The sequence below is a fragment of the Dunckerocampus dactyliophorus genome, chromosome 1 (assembly GCF_027744805.1).
Source record: "Dunckerocampus dactyliophorus isolate RoL2022-P2 chromosome 1, RoL_Ddac_1.1, whole genome shotgun sequence".
In the NCBI taxonomy this organism is placed as follows: Eukaryota; Metazoa; Chordata; class Actinopteri; order Syngnathiformes; family Syngnathidae; genus Dunckerocampus; species Dunckerocampus dactyliophorus.
Window position 1 is genome coordinate 40776771 of NC_072819.1, and position 21049 is coordinate 40797819.

The window sequence follows — 21049 nt, forward strand, 5'->3', positions numbered from 1 at the left end:
TCGCCTTGAAAAACCACGCACGCAAAAGAACGCTGCATCTCACCGTGTTGTACAGCTTTGGGAACAAAATAGTATTCTAATATGGTCATTTTAAATTTTAAACATTTACAAACCGTATTTTAACAAGCATACGAGTTAAGAATATATAAAGGAAGCCCTAATAATCCCTCAAGGATATTCTATGAAAATGTTTTTGAGTGCACGGCTACAGCCACCAGATGGTGACATTTCCCTTTAGTCCATATTTCTCTGGCTGGCAGGTGACAATCCTATTCATTGATCAGAAAAGGAAATTGAAGCGTTGCTGTGGCCAACTGACTGAATGACAAATGAATCTAGAAGACAAGTGCATTTTGGAAGGTTTTACACTCTTTATTTTTCAAACACAACTAAGACAAACAGACATGCAGAGCGTATGACAACTAACATTGTTTGCTGGTAAACACAAGGCACCATCCAAGATCAACAGTTACAAAGGTCTGAGATCTCAAGAGTGAAAGGTCATCTGCATATGTGCAAGCATACATGCTCCCCCCCCATGAAGTCATCGGCAATGTTAACATTTCAATATTTCTGATTTGAAGATACTGTGGCAGCCTTTTTGTCAAATTTAGTAATAAGTAGTAATAATGCCTCATAGAAACGGCCTCAAATGACATGACAATATTCTGTTTGCTGTTCATTCCAAACAAGTGTCTTTAGTGTGATGACCATTGATTCTGAAATTAAACTAATTCGAAAGTTTTTCAGTCATAAAAAGTCCCCAAATTTCAGATTAAAAGCAATCATGCTACATTTCAGGTTAAAGAAAAAAATAATGCTATCACTGTGAGATATACTGAGATTGTGCTTTAACACGTGAGTTTCACGTATCCTTGAAACACCCTTGAAAACAATGCATTGATTCAGCTACTATTAAAAGTTGTAAAGAAAAAATAAAACAAACAGGAAATGAAAACAGCGCTACCCTTTGTCAGAAAGTGTGTTTTAGTTTTCCCTTCTATCAGTTTTACCTCAAGGGATAGACTAATAACAACAAAGTGCTTGTTTCGGGCAAAGACAACAACAACAGCCTAAACAACCCAAATCATTGATGATTTTTTCTTGTTTGTTATTTTTTGCTAATATACTAGAACTGATTGCACAATCATATTCCTCAGGAACTACTTGAGTGTTATTCACTGGGGTCAGTGTAACAAGAACAAACATTTCGCAATACGCATTTACCCAAAAGTCTATTTAAAAAAAAAAAAGTGCAATGATCTGCTAAAGTTGCAGCAGTCAAGTATACCTGACTGCATTCACTATAAGGAACTTTACTTTAGCCTTAACATAAAAACGGGGGAAAAACTGTGAGATTTTTAAAAAAGGTATAATTTGTGAGCTTTAGCTTTATATGGGATCCAGAAAATACACAAAATATACCACAACTGTGACTCACCCAACACCCAACCCTACATGGCTATAGATAAGATATTTTGGTTGTTTTTGCACAAGTTTGCAATATAAAAACAAGTTAGTAATAAAGTATGTACTAAAAGCAAGCAAAAATAATTTCAGATGTTATGAACAATAATAGCGTGGATGAGGGATCCATCAGTGCCATAACAAAGTCAGCTCAACTGCTTCAAAATGTGCCCCAAGTATTGTAGCCGACAATGTGCTTTAAAGTACAAAATGTGCTAATATCGTGATCGGCCTCCTTCAAAAGCGTGATGCTCCTTATGAGCTGTAATGACAAAAAACAAGTCAGCATTATTTCCATTTATAAGCCTGAAATCATTGCGGAAACACACAATGTGAAGAAATACAGTACTCACGTTTGTAAAACACTGCTTTAAACTGCGTCTGTGGAAGGAGCTTCTGGATCCTGCCTAAAATGTTGGACTCCTCAGCACAAGAAGCGTTTCCATTCCAGACCTGAACGACATCTTCTCTGTCTCTTACACTGACGCTGACACCGACCACTTCATCGTCTGTCAGTCACAGTCAATTAAATACTGACTATAGATTATTTTTTGCCTTGTGTCACAGTTACCGAAACAAAACATTACTGAATAAAGACGTTTACCTGCAGCACAATAATCACTGAACTGTTCCCCAATGGTGGCCAGGAGCAATTCCTTCCACACAGCAGACTGTAAACACCAAGGAAATGTTATTACGGTGGAACCTCCGTTTTGGTCATTAATCCGTTCCAAAAGGTCAGATGAAAACCGAAACCAATGGAAACCAAATCAAATCTTCCAATAAGAAATGGTGCAAATCCAAATAATCCGTTCCAGACACCCAAACATTTTCACACAAAACACGTTTTAAAATTGTGTAAGTTTGTAAAGGGAACAGCGTCCGCGTGGCTCACCAGCCCCCCCCCATGACTGTGTTTGCTAGTCTTGTAAAGGCAAAAGTGGCGGTAAATGTACATTTATCCATTTAATTTGCTGTTTAGATGTATTTTGCTTTGTTTTCAGCATGTAAACTAAACCCCAGCAGTAGGTACAATCATCATTACATACACAGGCCAGCTCACTATCTGTTATGTGTCTCTTTTAAACTATTCCCCCTTTAAACTGTGTTAACTAAGAAACCTTCACTTTACAATCATTGTAACGGATGCTACTTTACTACGAGTTGTTTCCGGAAAAGCACAGATTCCTCTAACGCTCAGAAACGTGCAGTGTGCTTGATCGCCTCCTCATCGCACTGTGCAGTGCTTGAAAGGAGGAAGGAAGGCGACAGATACAGAGTTGTTCATCATTCTGTGTGCATTCTATGAACAAATAAACCACACACATACACATAATAATGATAAAAAGGATTCTATAGCCAGAGTCGGTATATACTGTAGTGTCCAAACTCTAAAACAACCCCTATCCATTCTTCACAGAGACTGAGTCACCAAAGTGTGGATGCTTTGTTTGGGCTCGAGTTTGTTAGGCGCACTGTTTGGCTGTACAATAATAGTGATGGTGTCTGAAAACCGATATATTGTGGCAATAATTTTCACCCAAAAAGGAATCCTACCAAAACCGGGGTGTACAAAAACCAAGGTTCCACTGTACATGGAAAATAAAAGCTATTTCATCCTTTCATTTGAATTACTCACAGTGCACTCTTTTGGTACTTTCAACCTCCAAACGCCACCTTTAGCATTGCTTTCTTCTTCCCTATATGGGAACCATCAGACAACATAAGTATGAACAAGTATCCATTCCACATATTTATACTTCATTTTACCCACCAGAGTGGTTTTCTTTCACCTCTCATGAGGTGATAGCTGCACCTCAGTGGCAAGATGGAAACACTGGGTATGTTGTTGTAAACTCTCCAAAAGTTCTAGAGGAAACAAATATTTTATTTGGCCCGGTTTATGGTCAAGGAAGTAAAAACCGTGTCAGCTTGTTAATATTTCACATTTTACTGAGTGGAAATCCCAGCTAGAGGATTTTATTGTGCTTTATCTTATGAGGAACTTGACATCTGCAAGATTCTACTGTAACAGCTGTGATGAATATCATTCGTCCCACAGATTAAAGAATATGTGTCTATAAAGTGATGGTAATCCGAGCCTTACATATAAATGTGAATGCTAACCATCTTGTGATGGTATAAACAGTGCACATGATGGAGCTTGTTTTGCAGCAAAACTATGAAATATTATAAATCTTGCCTGGACGGTCTCGACTGTGTAGATTTTCTTCAGGTTAGACTCACATTCAGCTGCTGTAGTTCCTGGGAGAGATCTGAGAGAGGAGATATTTAATTAAATCGCTCTTGCCCTCGGCATCTCAAAAATCGCCTGTCTGACATGTTCTGAATGTTTTTTTTTATTCTTTTCAGGGTGTGTGACACATTCTGGTGAATTGACGATCAAAGAGACAGCATGGAGGTGGAAATCTGGTGACGAAACAGCAAGTAAACAACACTGACCTCATTAAAACTCAGCAACCTCTTAACATGTACTACACGAAGTACCTTGTGTAACACTTGCTGTTTTTCAACATTAAATTCACTGTGAAATAACAAGTGGAGTAGGGCCTTGTGGCTTGTGTTATAAAACCTTGGAGGGGTCCAACAAGTTTGCAACAATAAAACCTGATCCAAAACTAACATGTGAATACATAGTGAACTTGACCTGGCCTGAAATCAGGTCTAGTCTAGTATGTGTGAGCATTGTATTTATTTTAGAAGCCTAGCAAGCAGGTGTCTTGTGAATGTAGGTCAAAGAGAACACCAGATGGCAGAAAAGGCACAGTAAAGTCATTTCAGTATCAATGTAATTTGTATATTATCAATTCAAACAAAAAGATGCTAATTGTGACCCCTTTTCTTTGTTCTCTTAATAGCTCAGATGAGGGAATAATAACTTTAGTGGAACTTACCTGTCAAGCCAGAACGTCCAGGCAGAATGTAAGGGCAGAGTGTCATCCTCTTTATTGTTTGAGCAGCTTCCCAAATCTGTGTCTCTACCTCCTATGTGAATGTTCGGCTCCAGGAGACCCACCGGGCTTGATGGAGAAATCAAATGTAACGTGGCAGCTACCGGGACTGCCATTGTTGCGTCCTCTGAGAACTCGGAAAGGCTTTATATAAATAAAAAAACAAGCAGTCGTCTTATGACGTTGTTTCCACCTCAGATCGCGTGTTACATGCGCATGTTGTTAGGTTCAAGTAAATCTGTTGATCGGCTGCTGACTCATTCGCTGCTTCACGGGATGGTGCCCTCACAACAAAAAACGATGACGCGCGACGTATGAATATGGCAAACTACAAGTATGACCTCTGACGTCCACAGAAAACCATTCGTCGTATATACTGTTGTGGGAGTTTCATTCTAGTTCAGTATCTGTTCCACAGAAAAGGCTATTTTTGACGCCTTGGCAATACAAACTTCCGTAAACGTGTGACGTCAACGCTGACATGCGCAGTCTTCACCCCGACCAGCTTTGTTGTGTTGCTACCTGCTATTGCTAACTAGCAAGTATTTCCTTCCTGTGCCCGGAGACAGCGATGGACACCGAGGCGTTATTGGAAGCGTTTCAAGGCAAACTTTCTAGTTACTACAAATAAGTGCTGCTGCATTCATGAGAGTTTTTGTCATATTTATTTTTCTACACTCAGTGGACTCGCTAGTGGTTGCTAACTACGTGACCGCAACTTAGCTTACAGACAAGAGGCAGCAAGCGCACAGTGATGTCTGCTGCACCTAGCAAGGCGATTCCCCTTATTATTTTATTTGAAACGTCTGCCCCCTTTTATTGGTGACTTTATTGCAAGTGATTATGCAAATTATTATAAACATGCACGCTACCATACGGCAACTTTCAATTGAACCGCTGTTTTTTGTAATTGGTGTGTGACGATTTAATGGCGTGACGTTTACTTGTTTTTAACCCTGCCAGTCGACTCATCTTGACTGAATCACAATGTAAGACCATTAAAGTGCCTGAAACAAGCATTTCAGCAATTTTCATGCTCAATTGCTCGCTTCTCGATTCCGTCTAGTAAGCGTATTGTGCGCTTCCCTTTAGCCAGGATCACAAAACCTTAATGTCGTCATTTGCAGATTTTGAGAAGAAAGTGAAAAGGGACACAAGTCCAGCATTGGAGCAATTCCTGTGTCATGTTGCCAAGACGGGGGAATCACTGTGAGTTACTACACAGCGAACACTGTTGACACATTTTCATTCAGTTATATCAACAAATGTTTGCTATTATTCTTTTGCATACCTGATGTGTGCAAATCTGATCTGATCTCCCTTAGGATCCCATGGCCACAATTCAAATCCTACTTCATGTTCAAATTGGAGAAGGTCATAGATGATTTCCATGCATCCACACCAGAGCAGAGAGGCCCTCACAATCCCAATGTCGAACATGTTCCCTTTGAGGAGATGAAGAACAGGATCTTAAAAATAGTTGACAGCTACAATGGGTGAGTTAAGATTCCAGACGAAATGCAATTACTGTTTGTTACACTCAAATGTGTGAAGCAGCAGCAGTTATCTGATAATGCACATGGTCTCAGAAGTATTCTGCATCTTCATGAGTTGAAGGCAAATGTTGAATTAAAATGAAACGGCAAAAATGATGAAAGCATGCAAATGTAATATTGAAATATATTTATATAATATAATTTATTCTATATAATTACTTTTGCGGTTATGCTACTTTTTTGACTACAGTAGTGGGAAAAAGTGTTTGCCCCTTGCTGATTTTTTTTTCAGGTTTGTCAGACTTAAATGTTTCAGATCATCAAAACATTGTAATATTAGTCAATGACAACACAGTTGAAAACAAATGCAGTTTTTAAATTTTATTATTAAAGGAGAAGAAAAATCCAAACCTTCATGGCCCTGTGTGAAAAAATGATTGCCCCCCCAAAATTCCCCCACAGTCCTGTAAGAGACTCATTGCACGTTATCACAAACACTTGATTACAGTTGTTGCTGCTAAGGGTGGCCGAACCAGTTGTTAGGTTTAGGGGGCAAGGACTGACTCACACAGGGCCATGTAGTTTTGGCATTTTTTCCTCTCTTAATAAGTTTAATTTAAAACCTGCATTTTGTGCTCAGTTGTGTTGTCATTGACTAATATTTAAATTTGTTTGATGATATGAAACATTTAATAGTGAGAAACATGCAAAGAAATCACAAAGGGGGCAAACATTTTGTCACACCACTGTAAGTTGTCAACTTTCTCTAACAGATTAAACGATACATATTTTTTACTTTATGACAATGTTATGGAATGACGCCTAAATGAAGAATTACTGTAAGCAGCTAAACGGACTAGAAAATAAATACTACTGCTCATTTTTGTGTTTCAGACAAATGTGAATACATTTTTAACAAGATCCATTATTAGATTTTTGACTCTACTGTATGGCATGTGACTAGCCGAGAAGGGTGCAGTGCATGTGTTTGCTCTGTCAGCTCCTGTACTGCGAGTTTTGACAACATTTCAAATTCTGTTTTGGTGATAGAGGTTAGACGACTGCATGTGACTTTTTCTAAACATATCTCTTGGTAACTTTCCCAGAATCCCATTCACCATTCAGCGTCTATGTGAACTGCTCACCGACCCTAAGAGAAACTATTCTGGAACAGACAAGTTCCTCAGGGGTATAGAAAAGGTTCGTACATACTGTATATTACATGTATTCAGTGCACGTATCATTCATAAGTGTTGTTAGATGTGTTTTAAGGTTACTATTTCTCTATGGCTTACAGAATGTAATGGTAGTCAGCTGTGTGTACTCGACATCAGAGTAAGTACATTCACTGTCATGCTTTACATTTGTGTTGAGCATTTGCTGCTTAACTGACAGTTGTTTTTGTTCCTTTCATTTTTTTAAAAGGAAAAACAGGGCATCCAGTTCCAACAGAATGAATGGAGTAATGTTTCCTGGTAACTCACCTCTATGCTCAGACAGGTGGGGGCCATTAATAGAAGTTCCACAGCTCCGAAACGTCCTCATACAGTACCACGAGGAACCATTTGGTTACTTTAGTGTTTATATCAATTGTTGTCTTCATACTTTTCCATGTATGTACAATAAATGAACTTTTTTTGCAGTCGAAATGTAAACGGACCAGGCATGCCGACACTGCTCAACAGACCCAAGCTTTCATTGTCGCCATCACTTTCCACCAATGGCCTACCTGAGTGTGAAGTCAGCAAGGAGCCCATCACAGAGGAGGAGGAGGAGGCGGAGCATCACATCAGGTGGGATGTACCTGTATAGTGTTGATGTCTAGACGAGGAGTGGTAATCGCTGAGTGATATTTTTGCAATATTTTTCTCGTGATACTGATAGTGTCATGATACTGAGATAACAAAATGTCAGCATATTATGGAAGAGAATCATTTGGTCTTGGGATGGGGGCACAAGCACACACGTGCATGTGCAGCATAGCCAACTGTAACGTGACCGCTCCTCTGCAGTTATATTTGGGGAGAGTACAAGCACAGCCTGTGTGTGCATGCGTGTGTTTGGTTTGGGTGGGATTGGGCTGATAGTCAATTCACCAATGCAAACGTGCGTTGTAGCTGACGTTATTGCAATTGCTACTCCTCAGTTACATTTCATAAACTCTCAGAAAGCACGAGAAAAACTCCAAAAAGTCAAAATAAAGACATGTCATTTAATTAAGGCGATCGCTCCTCCACACGCAAGAGCAGATGTCATATTGTAAATGTGACCATGTAGAGACAGAACTGACATGATGTGCAAGTAAGATAAAGCTAATCAGTTTGTTTAATATTAGGACAATGTATAGATTTGTTCTATATTCATGATTCACTTATTGTCATATGCATAGTAAAACAGGTAGTTATATTATGCAATGAAATTCTCCCAAAAAAAGAAAGAAAACACAAGAAAATGAATAATAACAAAAGAAACATTAATACCAATAAATTAAGTGACAACAACAGAAGAAACATTCATATCAATAAATAAAGTGTTATAAGTGCGTGTGTGTGTGTGTGTGTTACGTGCGGCGTGTGTTAGTGCTTCGTTGAGAAGCCTGATGACCTGTGGGTAAAAGCTGTTTGCCAGCCTTGTGGTCCTGGACCTACAAACTCCTGTAGCGTCTGCCTGATGGTAGGAGTGTGAAGAATGAGTGTTGTGGACGTGTGCTGTCCTTGATGAGGTTGTTTGTTCTTCGATATGAAATATTACAGAACATTACCTCTGTGATCTATCACTATATTTTTAAAAAAGTAAGTAAAATTAAAATAACTTGACCTCCTTGAAGTAGCGGGGCACCCCCCTAATATAATGGTTGGGTAAACACTGGATATAATTATTTGAGCCTTCACTGTATTTTGTATAGATGAGCAATTACTGAAACAGCGATGCACATTATATATAAAAAGTCCAAATTGTATGAAAAAGTGTGACATCAGTTTGATCCAGTTTTATCAACACAGTACCATGAGATCATGTTTGTCCCACCCTGAGTGCAATTATAGTAGTGTTTTTTTTTAATTGTTGTACGTACTTGTACATCAGGAAGTATGTTCTAAAGATCTCACATATCTATTTTTACAGCAGCGATGGTTCACTCATGGGAGGTGAAATAACGCCACGCACCAGGACAAAGAATAAACATCCTGAGGATGATGCCGAGGACTCCGATGCTGAGAAGCACAACAGCAAGAGGCTAAAGGTTGACAAAAAGCAGGAGGAGGGTGACACAAAATGTGAAAACAAGGAATACTCGCGTAAAGGCACAGATAACTCTTCACCGGTGCCAGAATCTTCAGAAGACTCTTGCGGTCAAGCGCACAAAAGTGAAGCATCTTCACAGTCTATCTTAGAGGATCCAGGTGAGTTCTTCATAGTCTGATTTCCACAGAATTTTACCTTGTAAACTGTACAGGCCACATTTGAAGTAACATTGTAACATACCGTATTTTCCGAACTATAAGTCGCACCAGTCAAAAATGCACAATGAAGAGGGAAAAAAAACATATATACTCCTGATCATGATTTAGAATGATTGATTTACTGCTCCCAACCTCAGCAGCAATGGCACGCTCCGGGAGGCCTTGCTTATGCAGCTTGACAATCCGACCACGTTCAAAAAGAGAAAGCTTCTTAGATTTAACCATCAGGAGGGTATGACAGTGTGAATACCTGACTGAAAACGAACATTTTGAGCAGATTTTGGCTTTTATAGCGTGTGGTCTTAAACTTTTGATCAGCTGGGGTACAAGTCGCAGGACCAGCCAAACCATGAAAAAAAGTGTGACTTATAGTCCAGAAAATACGGTAATTGTCTTAAAAATAAAGTAACCACTGTATATATAATAAACCTAAATTGAAATATAACTACACGCTTTTTGATGCTGTGTGGAACATACAGAGGGGTGTAATGGATTGTGCTGTAAAAGCTTAAAGTTGTTGAAGCTGTTCAAATGGTCAAACAAGTCTAAAATCTATTTGAAACACATCCAAAAAGGTCATTAAAAATGCAAAAAGTAGACAGGAATGTTTTCAGAGCGATATTTACACCTACTGGTATATCATATGTATTACTTAAAATTGTGAGTTTGTATAAAACAGTGCTTCTCAAATAGTGGGGTGGGCTCCCCTCGGCGGGTGTGGTGAACATTCAGGGGGTGCGTGAGGGGCAGGGAGGACTTTAATATTAGTGCAGACCTGCCAACATGTATGAATTTGTCATACTCGGATTGCAATTTAACTCTTAAATACGTATGCTTTACTGCTTTCCATTTTGTTGCATTTCGCTGGTTTCAGTTTCGAGTTCAGTCTGTATAGTACAGATAAATAAATAGATATTCTCAGTTTCTCAATAGTATTTCAAGAAAAACATTTCTGTCCCCCATTGGGGACATGACAGAAAATAATAGAACCGCTAAAGCCCTTTCATAAAATGAACAGCACACACTCGAGGTAAGCCGCATGCTGTCGCTTGGTCGGTATACACTGTCGAAGAAATTGATGCTTAACATTGTCGCTTGCGAAATAGAAAAAAAATATGTATTTTCTTGGAAAAAAAAAAGAAGGTCACCGATTAATTCTAGTTTTCTTTTTTTCCCCTGGTGTCTATAGTACTTCCATGACATTTCAGGGGTTGGTAAACACAGAAGCAATGTGCTAACCTTAAATTACATACTGGTGGTGAATAAGAAACAAATAAATGGAAAGTCATTTTAAGATCAGTGAAGCAAATAACTTCTGTTTGGGGCTTTATAGTGTGTTTTTAAAAAAGAAAATTGCACTTGTTCCTCCTCTTTCTCAGGGCCCAGTAGCTCACAGACAGGATTACCTGAAAAAGAGGCAGCCGAAAGGGAGGAGGCCCATCTTCTTAACCATGACATCACCGTGGACCAACCTGAGAGACCACAACATGAGAATACACACTCTGAGCAAGACACTGAGGACAGCAGCAGCAGCATCAGTGACGGAGACTGCCTGGCCAGCATCAAGCTGGGCCTCTCCTCTTCTGGTAATTCACCCAACTTGTCAACAGGGGGCGATGCAGATAATTCAAATTGCACAAAGACTGACACAGAGTCAGGGCAAAATGACTAATGCAAGCCTGACAACACAACTGACTCTTGACACTGTATAATACCACACCAAGGAACACTGTAGCACTGTGGAACTCTAGGCTCCAGCAGAAGGAGCGATGGGGACCTGGAGGTTCCTCACAAGAAGGAACGTTTGTCCTCCTTCAGTTTGAGCTGGTAATGGACACATTTCAGCTGGTCTCAGTATTGGGTGTTAGGAAGGAAATTATGGAGACAGTGTTTTCAAAGTTTACTGCTTTCAAAGCTTTTTTTTCCCCCCTCTGAATGTTAAAACCAGACCTTGATGATTTAGCACTTACATGAGCTGTGTTTCAGTAACATCATTGGCATGTATTTCTAAACCTACATTGACAGCCTGAGTTGTTTTAGTCTAACCGTAGTTGTTTTGACAGGAAGAATGATATCAAGAACGTGTCTCTCCAGATGGTCAAGAACATCTGGCTCCCCTTCATTTTTTTTTTCTATGAAAAACATAACATCAAGTAAATTTGTATTAATATTGCACTAATTCCTTGAAGGATAGTGGACATAAAACAAAAAACTGCAGTTAAGTGAATAAGTTTCCTGTTGTGACTCGTTGGTTTTAGAGTACAGTATTTGTATTTCTGTAAAGAGAACACAAAGTACCTTTACTGTTCTTCCCTCTAATCACATAGGTATACCCATGCCTCGTTTTTGAGAGCTCTGGTTTTTTACAATACATGCCTGTGAATCCATTTTTGTAGACTTGTAATACACATTCACTTGAGAAAGTAAAAATAGTTGGAAAATGAATGCTTCTTTCATTGTATTCATGGAAAGCAATAAAGCCTAAAAAAACTGTGTGAGAAGTTTTGTTGTTACAACATACATGCAGTATAATTAGGTTTCAGGCAAGAAAGTTATGCTATTCAAAATGTAGAACATCAGAGTTTAGTGTTGATTTCTGTTTGATTCAACGCTGTATGCAGTGCCATGTGCCTCAAAACCGGTCGTAAGACTGCATGACAAATGCAATTATCTAAACAAATACACCAGACTAGAACAATGCACAACAATGTAAAGTTGCTGGAACCTCCTCGGTAAGACCTTGGTAAAATGATTAATAGCAATGCTAATGCTGTTATCATTCCCGTTGTTTAATTTACAACGTGGCCGCTGTGGAAAGTGTCAGAAGTAATTTCAACTAAGTGGTGCCTTAAGACATTTGCACGGTATTGTATAGTAAATCAATACTGACATTGCTTATATACAGTAGATAGGCTGTCACGTATGTTATCTTCATCAAATGTTCTGGTTTATTTGTTAAAATATCTATCACTAACATACAATATATCATGGAAAATCAATGATGGCCTTGACATTTCTCAACTAAGATTAACACAATCCCTGTTGTCAGCAGGTGTAGAGGCACAGGTATGTACTGGACATGGCATGCCGTCCTCTCTAAACAATGGCTTGTACACACTGCATTTGTTATTCCACGGACAATTAAAATTATTTGAGTAATTTTCTCATACTTTACAAGGCAAATTAGGGCTGCTTATACAAGTAGGTGTTTATTTCTAGGTATGATTATCCAAATGTTCATGAAGTATGTGTGTATAAGTATGATTTTGGAAACATGACTTCTGTAGATAGCGTTAATGAAACTTGTGCATACGTATGAACTGTAACCAAGTTCCAATTAGACAACCTGCCGTGTGAAGGTCACAGCTAATGGGGATAACAGACTGAAACCTGGATGAGTCATCAGACTCATCATGAACCTTCCGTCCTCAGTAAGATTACTGAAAGAAGGTTTTCTCATTCCTGTCCGTATTTTATTAAAGGCAAGGCAGCTTGATAAAATAAAGTTGCAGTGTCTCAGACCTGAGATTCTGATTCCATGGATTACGTTTCCCATTTCTTAGGGCCCCGCACTCTCAGCACTGACATTTCTCACAGATGAAATGAGAGGGGTCTCTGTTATAAAAGTCAAGTCTGCAGTAAACCTAATGACAAGACAACAATGAGCTGATATATAGTCTGAATAATGTGTGCTGTGGTTACAAAGCAGCAATCCCCTCATGATGTGTCTGTGGACCAATTGATTTTGACAAGTGGACATTTCTAATCCCCCCCATGTGAGCCATAACAACCTCTGTCTCATCTTCACACTCAGATGGGATTCTAGCACAGTAGGAAGCCTCATAATGCAGCTGACATGGACATACATCTAATTTAAATTGGCTGTGTTACATGCAATTTTGTATTAAAAGTCAAGTCAAATTATTTGATGTGATGTAATTTTTGCAGTCTTCAGGGTGCTGTGATCTTTACACAATGGGTCAGCGTCTGAGCGAGGATAGTGACCCAGACAAAGAAATAGATGTGGCAGAGCTGCAGGAATGGTACAAAAAGTTTGTTGTGGAATGCCCAAGTGGAACTCTGTTCATGCATGAGTTCAAGAGTTTTTTTGGGGTCGCCGACAACAAAGAGGCTTCAGATTACATTGAAAACATGTTCCGAGCCTTTGACAAGAATGGAGTGAGTAATGACTCGTTTTGCACGTTCGAAATGAGAATGAATCTCTGTCTTATGTGCTTTTAACATGTTATACTCCTCATGTACACAGGACAACACCATTGATTTTCTCGAGTATGTTGCAGCTTTGAACTTGGTCCTGAGGGGGAAATTGGAGCACAAGCTTAAATGGACATTCAAAATGTATGATAAAGATGGAAGCGGGTGCATTGATAAAACAGAGCTTCTGGAAATTGTGGAGGTAACGTTATAGATCATTATACATTTCAAAGTCTTCATAATACACCAAGACGCAGTACATGAGGCATTTTTAATGTATAAATGAATGTATTCAACTGTCACTCCAAGTCTATTTATCGACTGAAGAAAGCCTGTCACGGAGAGCTGGATGAAGAATGTAATCTGCTGACCCCAGACCAAGTAGTGGACCGGATATTTGAGCTGGTTGATGAAAACGGAGACGGTGAGCGTAACAGTTTTCTGACAGCTTAAAATGTTTTGTGGATGATTTAAGAGCTCCGTGTTAGGCCACGTCAATGGCTTTAAGGGGAGTTAACGGAAAGGCTTAAATGTGCTCACCATGCCCTGCAGTTACACTGGGTTCTGGTGTGGGTGTGAGCCGCGTGGTGGGTGTCAACTGTATATAGTATATATAAAAATAATAAGCCTCCCCTACTCTACTAAGGCGAACTCTCTCTGGATGAGTTCATCGATGGAGCACGGAGGGACAAGTGGGTGATGAAGATGCTGCAGATGGATGTCAACCCTGGGGACTGGATCAATGACCAAAGACGCAGTGCGAACTTCTAAGGCTGCAGCATGGACTGTCAGTCTGTCACATGGGCCAGAGTGTGACACCATCCTCTTGTTGTTGTATGTAAATATAACATTTCACACGATGAGCATCTGTAATGTACAGTTGTGAAACGTTTACACTCAAAATAAAAAAAAAATATAGTATGATTATTAATTTGCTTTGTTGTGGATTACTTGCTTGTTCTTTTGCTGCCGACATCACAGTTTTTCTTCATTTATTTTATATAATAAATGGTACAGTCTCTCATACTACACAGGTATGTGTCCATGTATTGGCTATCTATCTATGTTAGCATACACAACTAATTCATACATTAGCATTAACCTTTTTTATTTGGACTTATGTAAATAAGGAATTATGTCATAAGCATGTGTATTACGTCATAAGCATGTATATTTATACACCATAGTCAAGTATATACTATAAACCCTGCGGAGATTTAAAACCTAAGGTTAACTATTGACATGCTCGCGATAACATAGAACGAGAAAAAACGAGAGCATATCAGTGAAGCCCGCCATCAAAGTATCCTGGCAAAGCCCGATTTTAGCATTAAACGGACAACCACGACAAGCTTCACGCTGCAGTAAAGCGTCACTACTTAAGGAAGACATAAATGTGGTGATTTGCCTTCTGACTGTGTATAAAATCGGTAATATCCACGCGCTGCTTCCATTTGTGCTGTTAAGTCTCGAAGCGGTTCTCAGTGTAGAGCCCATTTCACTGTCACCGATGTCCTCTCAAGCAGCCATTACGGATACAACAATGGTAAATATTTAAATGTAATTTTAAACGTTACTACTCTACTTAAACCGTGTTATCCCCTGTACATTTTAAAGCAATTTCTACTCTTTTCACCTACCGTCCTCCAATGGTGCCATGACACCCCCTGCCGGTTAGATGGCAAATGACAGGTGGAGACTGAATCACGTCAAGGGGGATCTGTTCTCATGTCCCACGGATGAGGCTCTAGCCCACTGCATCAGCGAGGACTGCCGCATGGGGGCAGGCATTGCAGTGACATTCAAGCAGAAGTTCAGAGGAGTCGACGAGCTAAAGGGACAGAGTGAGTCAGCCCTCTTTTTAGAAAGTCTAAAAAAAAAAAAAGTTGATGAGAATGTTTTTTGACGTATATTTGACTCATGTATTTTGCCTTACATGTTCTGTCCAACCAGAAAAGCAAGTAGGGCAGTGTGCTGTACTGAAGAGAGCCGAACGTTTTGTGTATTACCTGGTAAGCATACATGCTAAATCTTCCCCTCCCTTCTCCTAAATTTTCCTCTAGAATTTTCTGAAGCTGTGGTGATGGGCTGCAAGGGACTGCCTCTGCTGTGTTGTGCTGCTGCTGCAACGGCAATTTTTTTTATTATGACAAAATAATTTTAATGACTTATTTATTTATTTACTTATTGATTTAACGTTTTTCAACAACCAGCAGAACATGAACCGAGAACATTGCAAAAGTGTTAATTGCATGGCAAAGTTGCTGAGAGCACTTAAACTGAGTGTCTAAAATGTCAAGCCACATTTTTGTTACCTATTTAGTCCAATAGTATTATGTGACTATTAGTACAAAAGTACAAAATTTTGTACTATTTGACACAAACCTACATTTAATTTGATGCCTGTTTTAGAGTAATACAAATACATGGAAAATGAATTCTTCAAAAATATATATATTTTTTAGTTCAAAATAACACAATTAACAAAGTAAACAATTTAAATATTTTTGTTATAGAAATCTGCCCTGTATAGGGTTATGGTAGGGTTATGATAGCACAGGTGTATCCAACTTGCACCACTATTAAAGCTACTTAGGCAAAAAGAACAGAAATGTGAGGTATTTGTGTTTTATGTGACTGCCAACTTTTAAATTGTACTTTATTTACAAAGCACATCTCCACTCAGTGTCATTTGTCATTAAATACAGGCATCATGTTTGAATAGAACACTTATAAAAAAAACAAAACTAAGAGGTGAAGCAAATATATTCTTTGGTGAACTACTCAACATCAGCTTGTGAGCTACTGCTAGCGTACGATAGCATGACTGTCGAAAGCTGGACACACTACATGTTTAAATGTTGAACAACTTAGACACACAACCAGTGCTTTGAAGACAAGCCATAAGTATTATAATGAAACAAGAGAGCAAGATTTTTAAGTGACACTTGGCATGAAGGTGATAGCCACTTGTAGCTCGCTCGTGGGACAAAAACAAGACAGAGAGGCAGGTAGAGCCAGGCAAAATGTGTAAACAAAGATGACAGAAAGTGGAATGAGATTGATAATAATAAGGAACAAAGTCAACATCAACACAAGGCGCGTACTTTTATCTGGTCACACATGCGCAAGTGCCAACAGGGCAGACAGTGCATGTTTATTAAAATAAAGTGCAGTGAAACATTTCTGTGATATCTTAAATTGTTTTTAAACTAATTTTAGTCAATGTGCATAAATAATAAGCTATATATACTGTATCTATATAGCATATACTGTATATCCATTCATACAATATATTCTTTAACATTGCTTTCAAGTTAAAAAAAAAAAAAACCTCATTTTTAAGGTGTGACGACTTTTATTTTGTAGTGGTGGTGTGCCACGATCAATTACACATAGCGGACACCCTGATTGTTGTTCATATTGCTCTTTGGCAAGACACGGAACCCCCTTGGATCAAGCTCAGGGGTGACACTCATCCCTTCTCTGTGTGGTATTAGACAATAGATCCCCACCTATTCACATTGTAGCATTCACAGCCCCGCGTATTTGTGACTTTCTCCTTCTCAAAAAAACTATTTTTTTAATTTGTTGGCTAACTCGCCCATTTTTTTTTACAGAAAAAGTCAATAATCATTTATAAATATATGATAAATATATGACAATCAACCATAAAATGTACAGCATAATAATACAGCATACATGTGCATAACGACGTCTCGTAGGTGTAAGATGGCGGAGCCCAGTGTGACTGCGGCAGCACTAGCTCTCGATAGTCAACTTTGTTACAATATGGCCTCAAAACCTGCAGTGAGGTCAGAAGTTAATGTGTGTTGAGTCATTACTGGAATTACAACAGGCAAGCGGTGTGAATTTTGGAGAGGCAGCATTGGAAGAACGCCTGCATCATCTCTGACTTCCAGCGTGCTATTCGAATAGTGGGGATCTGCTGTACATGCAACACAATATATACATCTCTTGTCCTTTTTAGGGTCACAGGTGAGCTAGAGCCTACCCCAGCTGACTTTGGGTGAGAGGCTGACCACAAGTCACTCACAGGGTGCATATAGACAAAAAAACAGTCACATTCACTTCACAAATTTGAGTCTCCAATTAACCTAACATGCATGTTTCTGGACACAGACACTGTTGCCTTTAAAATGAGTAAAAATAACAATGTTTATTTTTCTATCATAAACTTTTAGATCACAAAGAAGAAGGCGAGCCAAAAACCAACCTATGACAGCTTGAGACAGAGCTTGGAGGACATGAAAGTGCACTGTATTAAAAACGGAGTTACACGAATTTCGATGCCTCGGTTTGTATGCTTTCCAAGTCTAAGAAAAAGTACTTTTCAAATATGTTTACATTTGGTATCAGCCGTATGTTTGTTTCTCCCTTGGCAGTATCGGCTGTGGCCTGGATCGATTGAAATGGGAAACAGTTTCAGAGATGTTGGAAGAGATCTTTGAGTCTACGGACATCTCCATCACTGTTTACAGCCTTCCTGTGAAAGCTGAAACCACGGTGATGAAGGGACACATGCACAAATGATTTTTGGAAATGTGCATTAGCTGTCGTGGTTATTTTGTCCACAACTGTTTGAGTTTATCACTTACATGTTTTCATTGAATAAAAACTAATAAACTCTTTTTTGGCACACTCAGGCCAACTGAGATATGTTGGTGAGGTATCGGAAGTAGTTTTCCTCGCTCTCTACAGTGACTGGCCATAACATTAGGTACACCACACGGTCTAACGATCGAAAGTATAAGAGCTGCTTCATTCAATTCTGCTTTTGCTAAGATACTAAAGCTCAGCTTTAACACAGGTTTTTAACACTGAATATTGTGGTTGTAGTTTGACAGTTGTATGACGTATGTTATATGCTAATCCCTTGGTTATCACGGTTAATTGATTCCAGACCTGACCTTAAGAAGCAAATTTCCATCTAATAGATTTCTTTATAAATGAAATAATTTAGTAGTTAGAGCATAGAAAACCTATTTACAACCTTCTAAGTATGTTTTTTTTAACATTATTAGAGCCCTCTAGACATGAACTAACACCCCTATAGTCACCTTTACACTCTTATTACTCTTATTAGATATAATAAAAGTAAATAAGACATTTAAGACATGAATAAGACTCGTGCTTGTGTGTTTTGATACCTGTATAAATTTGTTCTTGAGGGGAGCAGAGTGAGTGACATGTGTTACGGCCACAACAGTAGCCAATGTTTTTATTTGAGGTTTTTATTAGTTATTTTAGTGCCTGTTGTGAGATAAATCAAACCTGCAATAAAAGCCTGTCATTCCGGCAATCAAATCTGGCACTTGTACCAAACATTACAGTAACATTACTGACACCCATAGTGTAGAATACTACATAATGTATTTTAATGCATCTTTTGAATGCTTTATATTTGTATTTGAGTTCATTTAGCTGTTTTTATGCCTGAAAATGCTTAATTTAGGCAAAAAAAAGACATTTGCTTAAATATGCGTATGTTTTGACTAGTAATAGGCCGTGTTCAACCACAAAACAGCATGATTGATTAATAAATTAATAGAGTGAACCATGAAATGGTGAGGGACGACTATACACAACTACAACCACAATCATACAAATTCTTAATGAATACTATTATGACAGTGTCAATCAAAACCGAGTATTGGCTTCGCAAAGGCAAATTTTTGACAGTGCCTGTATTGGATCTTGATAGATAGTGATGCCGTGGCCATTGAATTTAGCCTAACTTCTGTTGGTACTTATTTGACTGCCTTTTTTTAAAACCTCACACTGAGCCTGAAATACCGGGTTTCTCTTTATTTGTCCACTGACTGACAAAACTGTCCTCTTTTGTTCATTGAACAAACATTGGCTTTGCATCTCTATGTGGACATCATATAACGTCTAATGTGCTCTTTGTAGCTACTGCAGATGGCTGAAGTATGATCCCTTATTGATCTCCTTGGGTATTGTCCTTTAATGCTGGTGGGCCACAAAAGAGGTACCAGATGTGAGTCAAAGAAAAAAGGGCTGGGGACAGAGAGCAAGGGCCATAAACATCTCTTTTATCTTCATTGTGCTGGCGTACTATTTGATTTATAAGATTATGTCAGGGTAGTCAAAGGGGTCCAATTAGTTAAGATATAATATATCTTAAAATGATGATTATAAAACCACAGAGAGACTGAACAATCTGGGTAGTTTGCTGGCTGCGAGAGACGCCCACTCTGCTCTGGGGCATCTTCAATAATTCACTAGAAAAAGGCATTAACTGCTGCATATCCTGCAGCTGCCTGCACATGCCTCAGCCCCCATACTGTACAGCCGAGCTGGCTAGATGACTATTTCGGCATTACTGCACCCGACCACCCTCTCCTTTCCCATCCCCCTTCCTTGCCTGGCAATTAGGCTGCACACTGCAGCAGAGCGTCCTAGCTGCAGTGAGCGCTGGGAAATCTCCCTCCACATGCTGCGGCTGGTGAGGCTCGACGGCTAATTCTGCCCCCTCTTTGTCCCTCCACGCTGCCTCAGCTTGTCCCGTTGCTGCACATTGACTCAACCTCCATCCGTCCACCCCACCCCTCCTGAAAGTCCCACTTCTTTTTCTGTCCCGTCCACCCCCCCCTCCCTACTCTGTCCTCCATTCTCTTTTTCTTTGCTCTATGCGCATAAAATTGCAGAGCTCAGCATTCTTCTCCACAGGCTCTTGGGGGAAAAAAAGGGAAAAAAGGAGAGATGAGCTGGGCGGGAGGTGCCCCCCTTCCAACTAATGAACAGAGCTTATGTTATTGAAGAGCAGCTTGGCCAATCGGCAGGCAGTGCAGGCAAAGACAGCAGGAAAAAAAGCAGCAGAGCGAGTGGGCAAGAGGAGAAAAAAACTGCAGTGTGTGAGTGTGTGTAGTTTGCATCCCTCCCCTGAGCAGATCTTTATCAGTTTGACTTGATAGGTGTCTGTGTATGTGTGGAGATTACAGCAGGGCTCAGCAAAGGTGTGTTCACAAGGCTGTGTTAAGACTTATTGTGACTGAAAGTGGAAGTAAGAGAAAGTAAGCGGACATTGATTGTTTTTCTTTCTATCTCAAAGTGTCTTGGTACTTGTGGAGAAGAGCTCAGTGTCCAGTGGAGAGCAAACCACATAAAAAGGTAAGCATGCAGCTGCTTTCCATTTTATGGCATGTTGGCTTTTTACACTCCTTTTAAAACTTCTTTAATGTTTAATGTTGCTATATGGTTTTAAAAAACAAGCACCGACATTTGTAGGTATGAATCCTTTGCAGAAAAAAAGACTTTGCAGAAAAGCAGAGTGAGAGGGAGGGGAGGAAGGTTAGAGCGGGACTCCCTGATGCTTCTAGGCAAGTTTCTGTGCACACGGTTCTCTAGTGCTGCAGTATCCTATTACATCCCTGAGCGGAGCTGCCTGAGCACC

General features: G+C 39.4%; 5 protein-coding genes across 10 annotated transcripts in view; 4 read left to right on the plus strand and 1 right to left on the minus strand.

The window, feature by feature from the left end:
- Positions 1-356: 356 nt before the first annotated feature.
- LOC129182469 (eukaryotic translation initiation factor 4E type 3-like) lies at positions 357-4912 on the minus strand. The gene is made up of 7 exons (XM_054778683.1): positions 4383-4912; positions 3671-3743; positions 3242-3336; positions 3107-3167; positions 2072-2138; positions 1821-1976; positions 357-1729 (listed from the first exon to the last, which is right to left on the minus strand). The coding sequence occupies exons 1-7, from the start codon at positions 4553-4555 to the stop codon at positions 1683-1685; spliced, it is 672 nt and encodes a 223-aa protein (XP_054634658.1). The 5' UTR covers positions 4556-4912; the 3' UTR covers positions 357-1682.
- On the plus strand, positions 4708-11887 carry LOC129182338 (serine/threonine-protein phosphatase 4 regulatory subunit 2-like). Of its 3 annotated transcripts, none has more exons than XM_054778457.1 (9): positions 4708-5044; positions 5567-5648; positions 5765-5935; positions 7042-7135; positions 7233-7270; positions 7361-7435; positions 7579-7728; positions 9062-9336; positions 10776-11887. In XM_054778457.1, the coding sequence occupies exons 1-9, from the start codon at positions 5011-5013 to the stop codon at positions 11066-11068; spliced, it is 1212 nt and encodes a 403-aa protein (XP_054634432.1). In that variant the 5' UTR covers positions 4708-5010; the 3' UTR covers positions 11069-11887. The 3 variants fall into 3 exon arrangements, with proteins under 3 accessions (XP_054634432.1, XP_054634340.1, XP_054634524.1); XM_054778365.1 differs by having other exon boundaries at positions 4715-5044; positions 9059-9336; XM_054778549.1 differs by lacking the exon at positions 4708-5044 and adding an exon at positions 5051-5428 and having other exon boundaries at positions 9059-9336.
- A 1324-nt stretch (positions 11888-13211) lies between these two features.
- On the plus strand, positions 13212-14542 carry guca1b (guanylate cyclase activator 1B). The gene is made up of 4 exons (XM_054781156.1): positions 13212-13575; positions 13664-13813; positions 13921-14035; positions 14258-14542. The coding sequence occupies exons 1-4, from the start codon at positions 13372-13374 to the stop codon at positions 14380-14382; spliced, it is 594 nt and encodes a 197-aa protein (XP_054637131.1). The 5' UTR covers positions 13212-13371; the 3' UTR covers positions 14383-14542.
- Positions 14543-14889: 347 nt separating this feature from the next.
- Positions 14890-18271, plus strand: oard1 (O-acyl-ADP-ribose deacylase 1). The gene is made up of 5 exons (XM_054783757.1): positions 14890-15157; positions 15290-15455; positions 15565-15623; positions 17817-17929; positions 18018-18271. The coding sequence occupies exons 1-5, from the start codon at positions 15122-15124 to the stop codon at positions 18163-18165; spliced, it is 522 nt and encodes a 173-aa protein (XP_054639732.1). The 5' UTR covers positions 14890-15121; the 3' UTR covers positions 18166-18271.
- A 2071-nt stretch (positions 18272-20342) lies between these two features.
- LOC129182920 (synaptotagmin-2-like) overlaps positions 20343-21049 on the plus strand; it is a 90903-nt gene continuing 90196 nt past the window's right edge. For 2 of the 4 annotated variants that reach the window (XM_054779589.1, XM_054779624.1), the window contains exons 1-2: positions 20344-20612; positions 20708-20766. The gene's annotated coding sequence lies outside the window, so the exon portion shown is untranslated. Of the gene's footprint in view, positions 20613-20707; positions 20767-21049 lie in introns of all 4 variants that reach the window. The other 2 variants (XM_054779615.1, XM_054779596.1) reach the window with 2 other exon arrangements.

Excerpts from the sequence above, each read along its gene's own strand:
- LOC129182338 (XM_054778365.1), top strand. The coding sequence starts at position 5,011 with ATGGACACCGAGGCGTTATTGGAAGCGTTTCAAG. Across the intron at positions 5,045-5,566 it reads GTTATTGGAAGCGTTTCAAG|ATTTTGAGAAGAAAGTGAAA; the intron begins GCAAACTTTCTA and ends CGTCATTTGCAG. Across the intron at positions 5,936-7,041 it reads ATAGTTGACAGCTACAATGG|AATCCCATTCACCATTCAGC; the intron begins GTGAGTTAAGAT and ends TAACTTTCCCAG.
- LOC129182469 (XM_054778683.1), bottom strand. The coding sequence starts at position 4,555 with ATGGCAGTCCCGGTAGCTGCCACGTTACATTTGATTTCTCCATCAAGC. Across the intron at positions 3,337-3,670 it reads ACACAGTCGAGACCGTCCAG|AACTTTTGGAGAGTTTACAA; the intron begins GCAAGATTTATA and ends TGTTTCCTCTAG. Across the intron at positions 1,977-2,071 it reads CAGTGATTATTGTGCTGCAG|ACGATGAAGTGGTCGGTGTC; the intron begins GTAAACGTCTTT and ends TGTGACTGACAG.
- guca1b (XM_054781156.1), top strand. The coding sequence starts at position 13,372 with ATGGGTCAGCGTCTGAGCGAGGATAGTGACCCAGACAAAGAAATAGAT. Across the intron at positions 13,814-13,920 it reads AGCTTCTGGAAATTGTGGAG|TCTATTTATCGACTGAAGAA; the intron begins GTAACGTTATAG and ends TGTCACTCCAAG. Across the intron at positions 14,036-14,257 it reads GGTTGATGAAAACGGAGACG|GCGAACTCTCTCTGGATGAG; the intron begins GTGAGCGTAACA and ends TACTCTACTAAG.
- oard1 (XM_054783757.1), top strand. The coding sequence starts at position 15,122 with ATGTCCTCTCAAGCAGCCATTACGGATACAACAATG. Across the intron at positions 15,624-17,816 it reads AACGTTTTGTGTATTACCTG|ATCACAAAGAAGAAGGCGAG; the intron begins GTAAGCATACAT and ends ATAAACTTTTAG. Across the intron at positions 17,930-18,017 it reads ACACGAATTTCGATGCCTCG|TATCGGCTGTGGCCTGGATC; the intron begins GTTTGTATGCTT and ends CTCCCTTGGCAG.